Here is a 19,437-nt window from a genome sequence, read left to right on the forward strand (position 1 = left end):
GTTAGAGATGTCTTCACGCAGAAAAATTTAACGTCGAAACAAAAATATTTGAGGTAAATTTAAATGTAAACTCAGTTTGTTCTGACCACAAACATAAACTAGGTTGATTTCAAACGTATTCTATGTTTGAATCCATTGATAATAATGTTTAAAACAAAAATAATGTTACGTTTATTTTAAAAATATTCGTGTTGAAAATAAACGTGAATATTTTTGATTTATTTGAAAACTATATGCGATCAAAAATAAATATGTTTATTTTATGTTTAAAATAAACAAACATATTTTGAAATTATTTTAGCATTTGAATGCGGGATAAAACAAAATAACATGGATAGCAAATAAATGGAAATCTGCAGACAGGGCATCTAAATTCCTGCGATTATGAAAAGTCTGTGGATGTTTGGATCCAGGGGGCCGTCGGGGTGGGTGTCCGATCCGATCCAGTTCAGTAAAATCAATGAAACTTTGTGATATTAGCGTCGTTTTGTCGTTTCTGACGCTGGTCCTCATACCGGCCCGAGGGGAGCGACTCTATCTCCGATGCAGGAAAGATTGTGTTTTGCTGTGGCTAGTTGCGCGCACACTAAGTGAATAGAAAGAAGATTGATGATGATTCTGAAGATTTCCTGCAAAAAGATGATGCGCGATGCAAGTAGATGCGAGAAATGAAAGATGATTTTCCCAAGATTAATTCGCTACTGTGAATTTTTTTAAGAATCAAGGATTGAAATTTAGATGTGTCGCCCCCCTTGTACCGGCCTCTTTCTAAGTTTGGTGTTCGGGTATGATCTGTTTTTCCTTCGACGTCGGGTGGGGGTTGAGGATGATATGGGGATCGGCTCCAGAAACGACGGATTGACGTTAATATTGTGAGGTTTCATCGGTTTTGTCGAGCTTGGAAGACTTGCTTGCGTGGGTTTCCGGACCCTCTACTTCGGTTTCGCCGCTTGCAGGTCGTTTTTGGTTAAGTTTGTCGAATGTAAACAAGAAGAAAAAAAGGACACACTAAAAATTTACTACCCAGATTATGTTTTGTTGAAATAAACATGCTTTTTCATTTAATTTACTTTCTTCTTCTTCTTCGCATTTCAAGCTTATTGCATATCGCATATTAGCTTATTGCGTGCTCTCAACTTAGTGTTCTAGATGCACTTCCACAGTTATTAATTGAGAGCTTTCGATGCCTGTACCATTTTTGCATTGATATGATTATGTGGCAAGTCCAATCATACTTCTATGCCCACGGAAGTCGAGAAATTTTCCAACCCGAAAAATTCCTAGACCGAACCGGGAATCGAACCCAGCCACCTCCAGCATGGTCTTGCTTTGTAGCTGCGCCTTTACCGACTGAGCTAAGGGAGGCCCCAATTAATTTAAGCATACATATTTTTGTTGAAATAAACATGTTTTTAATTTACTTTGAACTATTCATATTTTTATTTAATAAACATACATAGGGTTAATGTTGGCTTCGGCACCCATTGACTGTTTTCGGCAACCAAAATTTAAACGATAATTTCACTATGTTTTCCCATCAACACACTTCCCTGAATGTATTCAAACGATTCTTTAGTCTTTCAGCTTCAATCTGATTATATTTGTACGACCGAGCAATCCTATTATGCCAGATTTTTCTTCAAATGAAGTATACGCACTACAAAATGGGGCTGATTTCGAGTTGCCGATAATAGAACAGCTGGTTAACACGCAGTTCTAATGGGAATGTTGCCGAAGAAAAAGAGGCTGCCGACAATAGTCACACTCACCTGAGAAGTTTGGAGCGTTGTAAAATCGCTTTCAAACCGGTTTGAAAAATTCTGTCGATTGGAATGGATAGAGAAGCAAGCAGCAGATGAATGTTAACAAACAGACACGTGATATATGTGCGTAACGCTGACAAAATGCTAATAGAAGTGCGGACGCTGCTTAGATTGACGAGAATACGTAAATTCCCCTATATATTTTTAACTTAAATGAACAAAATTTGGTTCCGTGATAGATATATTATTAGGGGTATTATCAACAATCAATACGAAACTATCGATTTGAAATTCTCACTACTTGACTAGCCTATTGGTCCTAAGCAAACGATTAACATACCCCATTCTAGTCGGAATTCTAGTACTACACTATGTTTGTTTTGATTCTCTATGAAAGTTTGACAGATAAAATGAGGGGTTCGTGGATTTTCCCATGTTTCGAGGGGTGCATCGATTAGCTTTGGACCGAAGATAGTACCAGAGCTGAGCCAAAAAGTTGAGCACATTTCTTCGGGACCTTCTAGTCTTATAGTTACCTCTATGGTATTATTTGGTGTATAAGTATCACGTCAAGAGAAAAGCAGTAATTCGCATCACGGTTTATGAAAGATTCCCTTCCCTTTTTCTTAGCAACAGAGGACTTTTGCACCAACTTCAAATGAATTCTAGAGAGAAAACAAATTAGCGGCTGTAGTAAATCATTACATTAGTGATTTTTTCGAATTATCTTAACAACAAATATTATAAATTCTCTTCAGTGATCATTACCAAACGTATCCCCAAGCGTATCCCATTACAATTTAATGTTCACTGTGTGTTTATGATCATTTCTTCGATTATATTTTATTGCAATATCTTTCGTGGAGCGTTCATAGCATCGTAATGTTTATTTTCTTTGCACGATAGGTAGCCGGTTTGACAGTTCAAAACGTAGAACAGCGTTGCCAGATATACCGATTTATCGGTATTTATACAGATTTTTGAACTTGGTACCTTGATCTCAGAATACCGATTTTTGAGATTTTATACCGATTTGTACCGATTTTTTTTTAATAATCAAAACAATTAATGCCTGCTCACGTTGAAATGTCAGAGCAAACAATTGTGAGAGAATTTATCTTTTTAAATATCTCAAAGTTTTTGATCCTGCTCAAAAAATATTTATATATAAAAATGTCTTATGCTTGATACTCTTTCGACTAATGTTTCCATTTCCTCACCTTTTTTGGCTACCCATGAATCGAGCAACAGCTGATGGTTCATTTCGGTAATTCCTTGGGAATCGGTGAAAATATAGGTCCTTCCAAATGTTCATCTTATTATTTTCCGATTTCTACCACTGGTACACATGCACGGAAGATTGTTTTATGATCAATTTAAGAGTTTTCATAAAATGAGAAATTATAAAAAAGAGTTTTTTTTCCTTTGATTTGTTTTCCGTCGATCTTGTTTTCCGTGCTGAGCACCAATGCTACCGACGCCAGGGAGGCAGCTCCCACACCTGGACCCTACCTATCGACCCATCAACTCATGAACCGGGGACCAACGGCTTTACTTCCCTTCCGAAGGAAGGCGTGATCAGAGATGTTATGCCTCAGAACATCCTGGCGGCGCCGACTGGGATTGAACCCAGGCCTGCTGAATAAAAAAAAAAAAGAGTTGCCAAACACGTTAAGTACGGTTTGCCTCGCTGCCCAATAGCGATAGCAGCACGCGAAGCGTTTTTATAAATAAAAATCCACTTGGGGTTGCGGCACGGTAAAATACACACAAGACACCCGCAATTCCATGCCAGAACATAGATCCCTATTTATTATTAACTCTCCTTTGTTCTCAGCAGAAACTACAACTCTTTATTCCCATGGTGAAATTTCATAAGTTAACTGTAAATCTACAAGAAAATTCTGTGTCTTCCACACGAATAAAGCACAAGGATGACACGCATTGATCAAAGATATCGGTATTGGTGATGACGAGTGTGTTGATTTTGTATGCGGTTTTACGTGAGAAGGTGAAGGAGAGAAGAGTTTTTACTTTTTATTCACACAATAGTAAATATGAAACACCGTTGGAGTAAAGATAGTCTTCCGACTCAAATACAGTCGTCAACGTTAATATCGAATGGAAAATTGGGAAATCATTCACAATTAGGTTTTGCACCGTCGGGGTTAACCTCAATCTGATGACAGTTCAGTGGTACTGTTTACGTGGACTTAGTCGATTTTTTCTTGGGTGGATTTTCTCGATAATTTTTCAGACTGCAGTGAGATGTAAACAGCATTTCTGCAATGTTCACGAGCAACATCCTTGCAACGCGCTGTTCCTCGACAATTTTCAAGTTAAAATTCAGAAACTTTAGAAATTTTTTTTCGAAAAAACGACTAAGTGCTTGTAAACAGTACCAATGAACTGTCAAAAAGGTTCAGCCGTTTAACACTGAGTTCATTTGTGACGTCACGCTGCAGAACCTAATTGCACTTGCTCTATATCCAGAGGACCAACCAGTTCTCCCACTCCAGTGTTCTCTGGAGTGAGCTTCTGTGAGTTCACTGCAGAGTGCTTTTGAGCTCTTATGTCGCTCACTAGTTCCCACCAGTGTAGAGTGATCTAATCTCACCGCGCAGTTCATTCCAAAAACTACACACACAGTAAAGGGTCACCCACATTAGATCCGTTTGCGTTGCGTTGACGTAAATTTGACAGTTAGACAATAGATTTAGCTGTCACTTTGCCGCAACGCGTCCGATCCGGATCTAATGTGCGTGGGCCTTAAGGGTGTAGTGAATAATATATTGGATGTAGTGCTCTTTCTAGAACGAACAGAGCGAGAAGATTAGAATGTTAGCTCTTGTCTCTCACAGAGGAGAATATATGGATGTGAAGAAGGAAATCCCCACGTCATTACATTTCTTCAATCGCAAAGGAAATATTTTTTATGATGGCAACAAAGATAAATGTTTTCTGTGCAAGGCGGACGGACACCGGAAGCTTTCCTGTCCCAAGCGGAAGGCTCGGAAGGAACCGGAGAAGCAACTGAAGGAAAAGTGAAAGAAAACAAAACAGCAGCAGTACGTATGCTGGTGTAGTGGTGGAAGGTGCGTCGTTTGTCATTAGCGATCAGGAAACGGATACGGGGTTGGAGATGTTGAATGCAGATAACGAAATGGACGTGACTACCCCGACGACCGACGAGAGTAGCGGAGAGCATGCAACGGGAAACAATGTCCAGAAACAGCAGCAGCGATCACGATTCGGGTTCAATGGAAATGAGGAACAAATTCGGGAAAGCAAGAAGTTGCGTGCACGGGAGAAGATCGCTTTGTCGCCGCTTCGATCGCCACCCAGATAAATCATATGATAAAATATATTTGTACATATTTTTTTTTTTTTGTATTTTGAGTACCATAATTGGTATTCTATGTTACTCGGCTCCGCTAAGTTATTTTTATAACATTTGAGCCTGCCAAATAAACGAAATGAAAAAAAAAACCATTACCATTAATGTTCATAAATCATAAGTAAAAAGTTTCTAATATAGTTTTTTTTTCCGAAAATGTATGGAGAAAACAAGAATTTTTGGTTCTTAACAACCCATTATTTGTAAGGTTCACTTCCAAAAAACCATAATACATAAAGTTAAAGCTTTATCACACAAACGTTCGTGTAAAGTTCCATAACCATTTCAGTTAAAGTTTAGTAGGGATTATAAACATTTTGAACCCTTTTCGGTAAGGTCAAGCTATGGTTTGCGTTTATGCGGTATATTGTATCTGCTTTTTGCTATAGACGAGTGCACGGATGGATTTTAGTTCACTCTCTCGACAAAAATTGACACAACAGCGGGGCCCTGTTTACTAAAAATGAACACTTGATTAATGCACACGTAACATGTTAAAAGGGCCTATCAACTTTTGTAAACAACTTGCTAGGTGCTTTTCACGAGAACCGAAGTACGCTCACGCAAACCAAGGGCACTATTGGGAAGGGGAGAATTTACCCTACTCGATGGTGTTGTTAGTTTGCGTGGGCGTATTCGGTTCGCGCGAAAAGGGCTTAACAAGTTTTGTGTACAAAAGATGATAGGCCCGTTGCAAATGTTAAGCGAGTATTATTCATGTGTTCATTTTTAGGCTGTGAACCATTTGCCGAGTTAAATTTAACTCGTGGTTAAAAGTGACATTTCGAAAGTTATTTCTTATGTTCGAAAATCCCCGTGCTGGCGGTCGACCGATTTTCGAGCCATGGTTGTCAAAATTTAACTTCTTATCTGTAAGAAATAACCATGCTCGGATAGCAGGGTTAATCGATAACTTATCATCTGTCAAATTTTAACTAAAAGTTTAAAAAAATCGAAAAATGGTTCAGAGCCTTAGTAAACAGGGCCCCGCTGTTGTGTCACTTTTTGTCGAGTGAGTGAACTCAAATCCATCCGTGCACTCGTCTATTACACTGAAATAAAATCCATTGGAAAAAATACTATATTGCTGGTTTAAATTAGAAACACTCAGAGGGAGAGATGGGCGGAGAGAATGTTTTGAGCCAAATGAACTGTCAAAATCTGAGCCAGTCGAACATTCCAATTAGAATTTTTCCGATAATTTCTTATTCTTAGTAGAATAAATTTGAGAGTATTGCAATCGAACAGAAATTCAATCATCTTTATGTTTTGTGTGCTTCGCAAATTCAACTAGTTTTTGGAACCAAAAACAATATTTTAACTCTATTGACTAATTGATCTTCGTTGGTTAATAAATGGCACCAAGAAATGTGCAAAATATTGCAATGCAATCAATTATTATTTTGCACGTAAATCGAATCAAAAATAAATAAAAGTCATTTGAAATGCTAGCTTCCAGCAAGGGTTGCAAGATAATTTGGGAACAAATCCCTGCTGTCGAATTGTATTTTGTTTTCTCCGCCTATCTCTCCCTCTGAGTATTTCTAGTTTAAATTAAATACTTTCACTGATAGATTTTTGCAGAAAATAATTTTCATTAAATTATACTATTATTTACGTAGCATTTTGAGCAAGCATAGTAGTTTTGCTAGAACCATAGTAAATTTTATTAACATTCATAGTTAAATATATTTAAATCATAGTAGATTTAACGGTAATAAGCGTGGTTATATTGAAAATACGTGTTTTCTGCAAAATAGTATTCCTACCCTATGATAAAAATACCATAAACGAATGATTACCCAAATTATAGAACTATTCCACAAATGGTTTGAATGATACCCGGAACACGTCGTTAAGCAAACTTACCGTAACAATTTTATTAGGGTAACTATGATCCTTGTTTCAGTGCACTGTACATGTATACATCTTTATTTCATACATCAGCTTGAATTATGTTGATCGATATTACATTATTTTTTTTTTGCTGTGTACGGTCGAAAAAGAGAAAAGTATTTCTGCCCGTCTACCGCCAAGTTCTCTTTTTCTCTTTTTCTGTCAACGCTTTTGCAAAACCAAAGTTGATACGTCATTTTCTTCGGTCTCTTGTTCGTTCAGTCAGTTTCAGTTTTCTCTTCATTCGTGGCGGTGTGGTTCGGTTCGAAGTAAAAATCAATTTGGTAAAAAAAAGTGCTGAAAAGTGAACCAAGTGTGAAATGTCGGACAGTGGCAGTGGTTCGGACAATGATAGTGTCGTGTCGAACCGTTCCCGCAAGAGCGGAGGGTCCAATCGCAGCCGTTCGATCTCTCGCTCGGCCTCCAGATCGGTTTCGAGATCGCGTTCCCGTTCGCGTTCTGCTTCTCGTTCGCGATCACGCTCAGCGTCCGGATCTCGTTCCGGTTCCGATGTAGAGCAGATACGTATGAAGAAGAAACGGAAAATATCCGGTGGATCCGAAGAAGAGGAAGTCGAGGATGAACAAGAACCAGAAGGAGAGGATTTGGATTCGGAAGAATATGAAGACGACGAAGAAGATGACGACCGACGAGGGGGAAGAAAGAAGAAGAAGAAGGAACGATTCGGTGGATTTATTATTGACGAAGCCGAGGTGGACGATGAGGTTGATGAGGATGAAGAGTGGGAGGAAGGGGCACAGGAGATTGGAATCGTTGGTAACGAAGTGGAGGAATTTGGACAGACAGCCCGAGAAATTGAAAACAGACGTCGCGGAACGAACTTATGGGACAACCAGAAGGAGGACGAAATCGAAGAGTATTTGAGGAAGAAGTATGCAGACGAATCGATTGCCAGGAGGCATTTTGGCGATGGAGGCGAGGAGATGTCAGATGAAATTACGCAGCAAACTTTGCTGCCAGGAATCAAGGATCCGAATCTCTGGATGGTTAAATGTCGTATTGGGGAGGAGAAAGCAACAGTTCTGTTGCTTATGAGAAAATTTCTAACTTACTCAAACACGGATGAGCCACTGCAGATTAAATCAGTTGTTGCTCCGGAGGGAGTGAAAGGATATATTTACATCGAAGCGTACAAACAGACCCACGTAAAGGCAGCAATTACAAATGTTGGAAACTTGAGAATGGGTATCTGGAAGCAGGATATGGTTCCCATCAAGGAAATGACAGACATATTAAAGGTAGTCAAGGAGCAAACTGGACTCAAACCAAAACAGTGGGTCCGATTGAAGCGTGGTATTTATAAGGACGACATTGCTCAAGTTGACTACGTAGATCTGGCACAGAATCAAGTCCATTTGAAGCTGCTTCCGCGTATTGACTATACTCGTTTGCGTGGTGCTCTACGGACAACCCAATCGGAGAATGATGAAAATAAGCGCAAGAAAAAACGTCGGCCACCGGCAAAGCCATTCGATCCGGAGGCCATCAGAGCCATCGGAGGAGAAGTCACATCCGATGGCGACTTTTTGATATTCGAAGGAAACAGGTACTCCAGAAAAGGATTCCTGTACAAGAATTTCACAATGTCAGCTATTTTGGCTGAGGGAGTAAAACCGACACTGGCCGAGTTGGAACGATTTGAAGAGCAACCGGAGGAAATCAACATCGAATTGGCCGTTTCGACCAAGGATGATCCGGTTACCGCTCATACATTTTCAATGGGAGATAACGTTGAGGTGTGCGTTGGTGATCTGGAAAATTTGCAAGCTAAAATTATCGCCATTGATGGAGCACTGATTACGGTCATGCCAAAGCACGAAGACTTGAAGGATCCGCTTATCTTCAAAGCATCTGAGCTACGAAAGTATTTCAAAACTGGTGACCATGCTAAAGTGCTTGCCGGAAGATATGAAGGCGAGACGGGTCTGATTGTCCGGGTGGAACCGCAGCGTATCGTGCTCGTATCTGATTTGACCATGCACGAATTGGAGGTGTTGCCGAGAGATTTGCAACTGTGTTCTGACATGGCTACCGGCGTAGATTCGCTAGGTCAGTATCAATGGGGAGATTTGGTTCAGTTGGACCCGCAGACTGTGGGCGTCATAGTTCGGTTGGAGCGTGAAAACTTCCACGTCCTTGGAATGCATGGCAAAGTCATAGAGTGTAAACCGACCGCTTTGCAGAAGCGACGAGAAAGTCGTAATACAATTGCATTGGATTCGGAACAGAATCAAATCCGGAGGAAAGATATCGTCAAAGTTATGGAAGGTCCCCATGCAGGTCGAGATGGTGAAATAAAACATTTGTACAGGAACTTAGCATTCCTACATTCACGAATGTACACCGAGAATGGTGGCATTTTCGTTTGCAAAACAAGACATCTTCATCTGGCTGGTGGAAATAAGTCCCAGGCGAATGCCCTGATGCCAATGGGACAATTTGGGTTCATGTCTCCCCGCATACACTCCCCAATGCATCCATCGGGAGGTCGCGGAGGCGGACGTGGTGGTGGTCGAGGTGGTCGAGGAGGGGCCCGTGTCAACAGAGACCGGGAGATCCTGGGTAAAAGTATTAAGATTACGGGAGGACCATACAAAGGCGCCGTCGGAATTGTCAAAGATGCAACAGAGAGCACCGCTCGTGTCGAGTTGCATTCCTCGTGTCAGACAATCTCTGTGGACAGAAATCATATTGCCGTTGTTGGAACTACTCCGAAGGAAGGATCCGTCTCGAGTTACATTCGAACACCAAGTCGCACTCCTGGCAGCAGTTACGGTTCTCAAACGCCGGTATACTCTGGTTCAAAGACTCCATTACACGGATCGCAAACTCCATCGTACGATGTTGGTAATCGTACTCCTTATGGCTCGATGACTCCATCCCATGATGGCAGCATGACTCCTCGACATGGTGCGTGGGATCCGGCCGTCACCAATACGCCAGCTCGATCGAATGACTTCGACTTCAACATGGAGGAACCATCTCCCAGCCCAGGATATAACCCTAGCACTCCAGGGTATCAAATCAATACGCCTTTTGCGCCGCATACTCCAGGCAATATGTTCAACGCCGAAAACTACAGTCCGTATCAGCCGAGTCCCAGTCCCAGTCCTTCGCCTTATCAGGTTGGTTATATGGGCACTCCTTCGCCAAGTGGTTACTCTCCTGCTACTCCGGGAGCTCCACAGTCCCCGTACAATCCACAAACACCTGGTGCCAGTTTGGATTCACAATTCGGCGAATGGTGTACCACGGATATAGAAGTTAAAATTCGCAATCACGACGATTCGGATCTGGAAGGCCAAAATGGCTTCATTCGGACCGTCAATAGCGGAGCCTGTTCGGTATTCTTGCCCGCTGAGGACCGCGTCGTTACGGTGCTGAGTAACAATTTGGAACCAGCAATCCCAGGACCCGGAGATCGGTTCAAAGTTATCTTCGGAGAGGAACGCGAAGCGATTGGCGAGTTTGTATCGATGTCTAGCAACAAGGAAGCAATCGTTTCGGTCAACGGCAGTAAGAAGATCATGCCGATAAACTATCTCTGCAAGGTGAAAGTGGATTAAAAAGTACCGATCGATTACTATCGCTTGACACTGTTGATGGTTGATTTAAATTTCCGAGTTGAAGTGTGACATTGTAGAAGCCGATGGATCAAATGAATTTCGTTCGTTGTATGAATTAAAAAACATTAATGTAAACTTAAGGTAAGTAATGTCAAACTTAGACTGCTACCTCCCAAATAGATCTTCAAGCATGTACTCTCATCATAGTATTCTTTGAGCACTTCTAATTTGACCACCTGAGATTATTATGCTGTATGTAGTACCATATCTTTCTTGCTACTCTGGTACAGTATGGACAGTATTATTTTTACTGACGACCCCTTCTATGCTATAAAATAAAAAAGGCAATATTATACTGCTAAACAAACATGATTATTCAAGACTTTTCTGACATTAATGCCGCGGATACACTTGGATGACAATCTATGAGTATGATTATTATTTGTATAATAATTATAAGCACTAACCAACAGCTATACCAAAATAATACAAGTATGACCATTTATTATACAAATAATTATCATGTTCATAGTTTGTCCTACAAGTGTATCCGCGGCATAACGCTAAATAACGAGTACTGTTCGCTCTAATTCGCTAAAACGTAGGTCACTCAAAGAATGAGTAAAATTTTTACCTTGAAGAGAAAAATTAAACTATTTTCATTTTGCCTAAACTCAGTTAAATCATATCGAATGATTAAAAAATCATCATCTGATATTAAACCCAGTTTAATCATGGTTCATTAAATTGACAGTTATCTTGTTTGAATAAATTTTAATCTCTTTGGTTGATTTTTAATCTTTTTTGATCGTATATTAATATTCTAAACGAATAAAATTTAATACTGAAAAGATAAATTGTTATCACAAGTGATTATTTCTAATTTAATCACGCATGACTATTGCCTAAGTAATCATGGCTCGGACTCAATAATGTGAAGCGGGAATTTGCATACCCTAATAAACAAATACCATAAACGAACTGTATCCCGGATGGGTAAACTATCCCACAAATGGTTTGGATGATACCCCGAACACGTCGTTAAGCTCTCTTTTATGGTTATTTTATTAGGGTATTTTTTAAGTGTTTTTGATTTAATTTATTTTTGAGTGTACGTTTTTGCGAATATGAGGGAGATTCATATGCCGTGTATAGGAATTTCTATTCTATATCGGTTCGGTACCTATACTCTACATTTTTAAGTGGATACCTCTGAAAGACCTCGTTGGATATTTAAATTTAACAACACTTATTTTTATTTCCTTGCAGATTATCTCTCACTCACCACAGATGCAGAAGCCAAGGAAGAAGAAATCGGTCCAAGTAATTGTCTCTGCAATGGCCCATCTTGTATTTGCTGTATAGATTTCAACATGACCTACATCGACCTCGGTGGTCCAGGTTGGTTCGAATCGTTATTCTAATAGTAAAAGATATTTAAAAATCCGCTTCCCATGCATGAATACAGGTTGCGTCCGACTAAAGTATCTCTCGGCAGAGGAAGGAATCGCTCTTAACGTTTCCTACGGTGACAGCGTCTTACACAGCCAACGAGTCAAAGGTCCCGATCCGGCACCCACCTGTTTGAGCATGTTTGCTCGGCTGGCTCAAATGTGTGCCCGCTTCAAGGAGCTGCTTCCAACTGACGATGGTATGCGGGGCTGTCTGCAGCTGGAACCGATGCTGCTGGGGGAAGTACAAATCGAACTTCCTCTCGGTTGCTTCCGTATGGGACCTAAGGGAGTGGAACTGATCAAATCATCCGAAGACGAAATTCAAGAGCAACAACCAGTAGAAAGGTTGGTATATAAATATATCTACATGTTGATTGATAATGAGTAGACTAGCCCACAAAAATAAATGTTACAATTTTCCTCGGGCCAACCACTACATTTGTGCCATTAGGAGAAAAAACCATTCCCTGAAAGTTCAGTTCATTTGGTTGTAAGACGAAGTGGCGCTATTAGTATGCAGTTTGTATAGGAAATTTTGATAAAAATACATAAAAAAATGACACCCCTACACTCTATCGATCACAAAAAAGTTTCCTTATTCTCGACTTGACTCAGATTTTTAAAACTTGTAGTTCAAACAATGAGTAACAACTTTTCTGATGACTGCATCATGAATCCAGTTAGTTTTATTGAGATATTTGCTTTTGAATGTACCCTCCTTTTGGCTAGTTTTTGCTCCTTGCTGTTGGTGGGCGGACTTAATGTCATGCTTTATAGTGGAGTGTTGGAGACGGTACGTTTATGACCGGCGTTGCTGACCCATGCCGCGATAGAATGGCGCCATGGGCAGGCGATGTGGATTACTAAGCTTCCCCTCTCTGATGAACCACTGCATGAGAGAACCAAAGATCTAGTATGGCAATGATAGTATCACACTTGTTACTCCTTTGTTTGAGAGCCGCGTCGTAGTACGCTTACGTATAGGCACTGACGTTGGGTGTGATACTGGCGGGTTTTGCCGTAAATCACTCTTATTTTCTTTTATTTATTTTTACACAGATAGATTTATTTGGGATTGCAAGGGAATTATACTACTGAAATATTTCAGAAAGTGCCCAACAATGATCCTTCTACTTGCGTGCTTTCATTGTTGTTTTCATTGAAGTATTACTCAGAGAAAAACGTTAAACACCATTTTTGTACATGGTATATTGTAACTAATCTTATATTTGATTAATTTCGATTTGGGATACGTGTTGGAACTATGGCTCGGGATTTCCACTGTGGGGCGCTTCTATTGTGACATACCCATACGTATTTTTGTGGTGCGACATAGTGGAAACGTGTGAGCGTAATTGGAGCATATACCCTATATAATTTAAAAATCAGCTAGGAAACTAACTTCAAAGTGAAGCATTTTAGTCACTTGAAGGTGTCACCTGGAAAGATAATTAGATAGATTATAGATTTCATATATTTATTATGAGATATCATAATCATCAAATGAACTTAAATAAAAAAAATTATGCGGGGCTCCGCTTAGGGAGGTAACTAGTTGTAGAATAAATCTTTCTATTTAGTATATTTGTTAATTACAGGAAATGTCAACAGTGAAATTCATATCTTCGATCAGGCGCTTACGAATAAGTGTGGTTTTGGAAAGGATGTGTTAAATATGTTGATATATTTGAGGTGAGAATTAGGTCTGTTGTGCTTTAGTATGTTTTCGGTAAGGTAGGATATGTAAACCAATATGTAGAGCAAATTTTCGAAAATCAATTCATGAAATTTACAGGAAAGTAAGATCTAAATTGAATAATTTATTGAAAGACAAGTAGTACACTTTAATTGCTCTAATGAAACTTGACATGTCATACATCTAATATAGTAGTAGTAGCAGTAGCACTGTCACACGATCTAACAACAATTTCCTTGCATGGTCAGCAGGGCTAAATACGGATCAAAACTAACATAACTCTTCCTCATTTTAATTTAATTACCTTCGGTGATTTGATAGATTTTCCAGATTTCATAAAAAAATGATTTACAGGTATTGGCACAAATCTAAGGTTTGGCCCGTTGAAAAAAGTGATGATAAATGTCTAATAAGTCTAATAATGACTATATTCTAATACGGACATGAATGCATCGCGGAGATGTAAAATGTCCTTAATAAACAACAAACAAAACAAACAAAGTATATTCTAATGGATCTGTCGCTCTATTTTACAGCGTTGAGAGTGCACCTCTTACTGCCGATGAAAAGAAGGCAGATGAAGAACCACCGAAACCGATTGTACCAGCTGCCAACTCTACATCGCCCCTAGCACTTTTGGACAATTTGTCAACCGCAGACATCTTGGCGGCGGTGAGCGAATCGACCGACGAGGGTATTGCCATGATCTCCAACTGGCTTGGTTTGGGAATCAACACTAAGACACAAAGCGAAAGTACAGATGAGACGAGTGAGAAAAATGAACCGAGCGAAAGCTCACAGTAGATAACAACTTAAATAGAATTGATGGAATTTCTTAACAAGACCTATTTGATATAGGATCCGATAGAGAAGTATCTATTAATTATCGATCCAATTCAACATCTAATTTATGTAGGGTATTCCATTACAGAAGATGGTGCGAATGCATCTTGGACTAGTGTGTAGTTTTATCTGCTAATGATACGAAGACTAACTTATGATACGGTATTCATTTGATCCAACAACGACTATTTTATAAAGACTATATAGTTTAAATTCAGTGTATTTGTCACTTTGTTTTATATCACATTCATTCCTTACACACTTATCTTTTTTCCGACTTTGGTCATTTTTATCGAATTTTGTTAGCTACTTTTTTCGGCTCTATAACATTCCCCAGAAAACCATCCCCCCGAAAACCATTCCCCAGAATGCACCATTCCCCAGAAAAGTATGCCATGTATTAGATTGATTATTTTTGTTTATTATAGTCACTCCTGGAATCTTCTTTCGCGAATATACCTAAAGAGAATAGAAAAACTTCTTAATGGATCAAGGCGTTTTCCTTTCTTTGAAAATATAAGAAAAGGAAATAATAAATTCTTTGGATAAACGATAAAGATGGGAATATTCCCTGCTTTTAATATATGAAAGAGAACATGATTAATTAGTTAAATATATAATAAAGATGGGAATATTCTGTTCTTTGAAAATTTAAGAAAATAAAATCATTAATTCTTTGGATATAGGATAAAGAATGGAATATTCCCTTCTTTAAAAATATAACAAAAAGAAAGAATTTATTATTTGGATATACGATAAAGAAGGGAATATTCCGAGGGGGACGACTCTATCTACGTTGCAGGAAAGATTGTGTTTTGCTGTGGCTAGCTGCGTACACGCTGAATAGATAGAAAGAAGATCAATGACGATTCTGAAGATTTCCTGCAAAAAGATGCAAGTAGATGCGAGAATTGAAAGAAGAGTTTTCGAAGATTGATTCGCTAGTGTGAAATTTTTGGAGCATCTAATATTGAGATTTAGATGTGTCGCCCCCCTCGGAATATTCCCTTCTTTGAATATATAGAAGATAACATCATTATTTCGTTAAATATATGATAAAGAAGGGAATATTCCCTTCTTCGAAAATATAAGAAAAGGAAATAATTAATTCTTTGAATAAACGATAAAGAAGGGAATATTCCCTTCTTTGAATATATAAAAGAGAAAATAATTAATTCTTTGGATGTATGATAAAGAAGGGAATATTACTTTCTTTTAATATATAAGGAACATATATAATCAATAGCTTTTCACAAGGGATTCGAGGTAATGACCATTTGAAATAATAACGAGTGGAATAATGTTATAAATTAAATTTGTAATCGGTAGTTCAACGTTCCATGCACCGATTTTTTAATCCATCACGAAAAATTCTTCAACGTTACACTGTGTCGCACTCCCTTCCAAATCTGCCTCGGCCTCCCGTGTTGTTGGAGAGATTGGTATGGTTAGTTCTCAACCGCGATAGAATAACTTGGAGTCGGTGTTCAGGTGGATCCTCCCATTTCCTGGTATCCCCTTTTACCTTCTGCATAAATAAGTCATACCTTGAGATCGCATCCATTCTTTCTCCAGTCCAGTCCAGCAGTTCGATTCGTGATTGTGATCCGTCGGTTTCTGTCTTGGACTGGGACCTTTCGGGTGTATAAGTTGGACTGTCTTCTGGAAGCCGTCAGATTGTTTATTGTTTATTGAAAAATTCAACTGACAATTATTGTCTAAATGAATAAAACTTAAACTAAATAGTTACGGTCAACGGTACGGTAAAGGCCAAGTAGCCGATGACGAAACACGTCAGCTGATACATTGAAGTCGAACATATAAAAAAAAGTTGTTGAATTGCCGGTTGATTGCTCGAATTGGCTCGTGTTGTGTATAATTCCGGCTACGTGGTTCCAAACACAGAAAGTTGCGTTGACGAAGAGACCTCTCAGGGGCATACATATTTAGCTGTGACAGCAGTGTTGGACAGTCAATGTCACCCGTAAGCAGCTTTCCAGCGAACATAGCTTGATCGACCGTCCGTCTCACCTTTAATGGCTCGATTCTCAGGAGACGGCAACGCTCCTCGTACGGTGGCATGTTTGTTGGGTCACGCCAGTTGAGGAAACGAAGAGCATATCTCACAAACTTGCGTTGAACGGATTCAATTCTAGTGATCCAGCTAGCATGGAAAAGGCATCAAACAACTGAATTTGCGCGAGACATAGCGGGTCATGAAACTCGTCGGAAATTTTTAAAATAAAGCCCAATTGTCGATTAGCTCTGGAGATGATGTCATTGTAGTGGATTCTGAAAGTGAGTCTGCAGTCAAAAGTTACGCCGAGATCCTTTATGTGCTCTACACAAGCAAGACAGCGTCCATAGAGAACATAGTCATACATGATTGGTTTGATTTTTCGGTGATAGGAAATATTTCTATAATTTTTCTATGCTTAGACTCATCAAATTTCTTAAGCACCAGTCAGCAAAAATACCTAACATATTCTGGAGATCCCAGCAGTCCGAGAGGCTTTTAATAATTTTGTAGATTTTCGTATCGTCTGCATAGAAAACGCGGCATCCTGATGGTATCAGCAAGGCGACGTCGTTTAAGAAGATCGAAAATAGTAGCGGTCCTAGGTTACTGCCTTGCGGAACTCCATAGTTGTTTGAGAAAACATCCGATTCCGACGCGCCTATCTTGACATGTACATAGCGATTCACCAAGTAAGATCTGAACCAATTCACAGCAGTTGACGAGATGCCAAGTATCTCCAGCTTAACCAGCAAGATATTATGGTCCACCGTGTCAAATGCAGCTTTTAGATCCATATACGCAGTATCGACTTGCCATCCTGAATCCATGCATCGCAGACAGTTAGAAGTGAACTGCACCAGGTTCGTAGACACGGAGCGCTTCGGGTAGAAACCGTGTTGTTCTGTATCGATATAATTTTTGCAGCGTGCGAACAGAGCACCATTTATGATAATCTCGAACAGTTTTGAGCAGGCACATAGGGAGGTGATTCCACGATAATTTATGACATCGTGGAACACTTGCTTGAAATGACAAGCGAACAAGTCGCATTTTTCTCTTTGGCTAGTAGCCGAGTCTTTTCCGATAAACATGGAACAAGGCCACCCGGATTCCTTCCGTTTGGAGTTGACAAACGACCAAAAACTTTTCGGATTCGTGCAAAGGTTCGCTTCTGTGCGTCTCACTTGTCGATTATAGAGAAAACGATTGTAATTTCGATAACTACGACGCGCAAAATTGAACAGTCGTTTGTAGTACGGCGAGCGAGAGTTACAATACTTTAGGAGGGCGGCAGAGCGTTGACGTTTTAGCACGCATAGGTGTGGGTTAGACCATGCAGGCTTTAGCGGAGGTCGTCGAGCTGGGACAATGCGGAAAATAGCATCTTCCAGTGCAGCACTGATAAAATCCACAGTATCATTCACGCTAGCGGTTGTTTCGATAAATTGTCAATCAATTTCCGCAAGCGCATTGTTCAATGCAACATAATCGGTCCGGCGAAAGTCCAAAGAGTAGCACTCAGATGACGGCGTAAAAAGAATCGGCGTAGGTAAACTAAATGACACGACGAGAGCGGGATGATCGGCATCTAGATCAATCAGTGGCTCGACCGGCAAGGAAACAGAAGTGCCCGTTAGTGCGGAATCATTTGCCAGGACAAGATCTAGTAAACGAACATTTCGGTTCGGAAAAAGTATTCACTTGTGTGAACCCGTAAAGTATTCACTTGTGTGAACCCGTTTCCGTCAGCACAATCAAATCATATTCGGCCTCCGCAACAGCCTGGTAAAACGAGTCGATTTTAATCCTCAGCCCACGCACGTTTTGGTAGTAGGTCCGGAGACCATTAAAAGAGCAATCACGGGAACTAGAAATCGAAAGGACATCAGGTACCGAAAGCTCGGAATCGCTAACATAATCGCCTGAGGTTGCAGGCCGGAAGCCCCCGATACCATCACCGACCACAGGACCGGGATGATGACGATGGCGGATGTCTGCAACAAGCGCGACTGGGTCGGGAGGTTCGGAAACATCCTCAGTGCTTGTTTTAGGGTGTCCCAAATCCGACGAAGAGCAGGTGGCGGCATAAGGAGAGACTGAATCGTCAATATACTTGCCAGTAATAGCACAAACGAAGTGACAGACGGAGCGGCTCGAAAACTTTGGTGACTAACCTGCTATTGCAATTTTTCAGTGTACCACATGGCAACACCACTACTACTGGATTGTACCACATGGCAACACTACTACTGGATTGAACTAGCATTTTCACCAAATGTACTAGAATGTTTTGGTTCTATCTCTTTCACTCTACTCAAAACTGAAATGCATAAAAAATGACAAAATGATACACTCTTTGCACACTGTCAAAGATCATTGTACACAAAATCAACTTTGTGCAAAACCAAAACAAAAATACTATCCCATCTGGTTGATGATGGCACAAGCTTCTAAGAAAATTCTATTACAGCGAACCACATTATTTTAATTGATTTCTTCGCCAGTTAGTCGTCTGTCACTTCGTTTGTGATTCGGGAGTACCTGCTCAACATTGTTCCATGAATCGTTCTCGATGGCCATTGCCTCCAACCCGCTACGGACAGCTACAAGGACTCCTCCACCAACAGATTTACTGGAAATCACAGATACATCAGGCAATAACTGACCATCATCGAGTCTGATTGAATACTCGCCACATCCGACAGCAGATCCAGAACGACTATGGCGAACAAAGGCTGTTGATGGCAGGACTGAGACGGAGGGATTGGGGGCTTCCAAGAG

General features: G+C 40.1%; 1 protein-coding gene across 1 annotated transcript; it reads left to right on the forward strand.

Moving 5' to 3' along the window:
* Nucleotides 1–7,291: 7,291 nt before the first annotated feature.
* Spt5 (Transcription elongation factor subunit Spt5) lies at nt 7,292–12,007 on the forward strand. The gene is made up of 2 exons (XM_065237103.1): nt 7,292–10,784; nt 11,913–12,007. Exon 1 carries the CDS (start codon nt 7,377–7,379, stop codon nt 10,641–10,643), a length of 3,267 nt encoding a protein of 1,088 aa, XP_065093175.1. The 5' UTR covers nt 7,292–7,376; the 3' UTR covers nt 10,644–10,784; nt 11,913–12,007.
* Nucleotides 12,008–19,437: the final 7,430 nt, after the last annotated feature.

Source organism: Ochlerotatus camptorhynchus, unplaced genomic scaffold (genome assembly GCF_037179485.1).
Source record: "Ochlerotatus camptorhynchus isolate MF236.1 unplaced genomic scaffold, CSIRO-AGI_Acam_v1.1 ptg000042l, whole genome shotgun sequence".
Lineage (NCBI taxonomy): Eukaryota > Metazoa > Arthropoda > Insecta > Diptera > Culicidae > Ochlerotatus > Ochlerotatus camptorhynchus.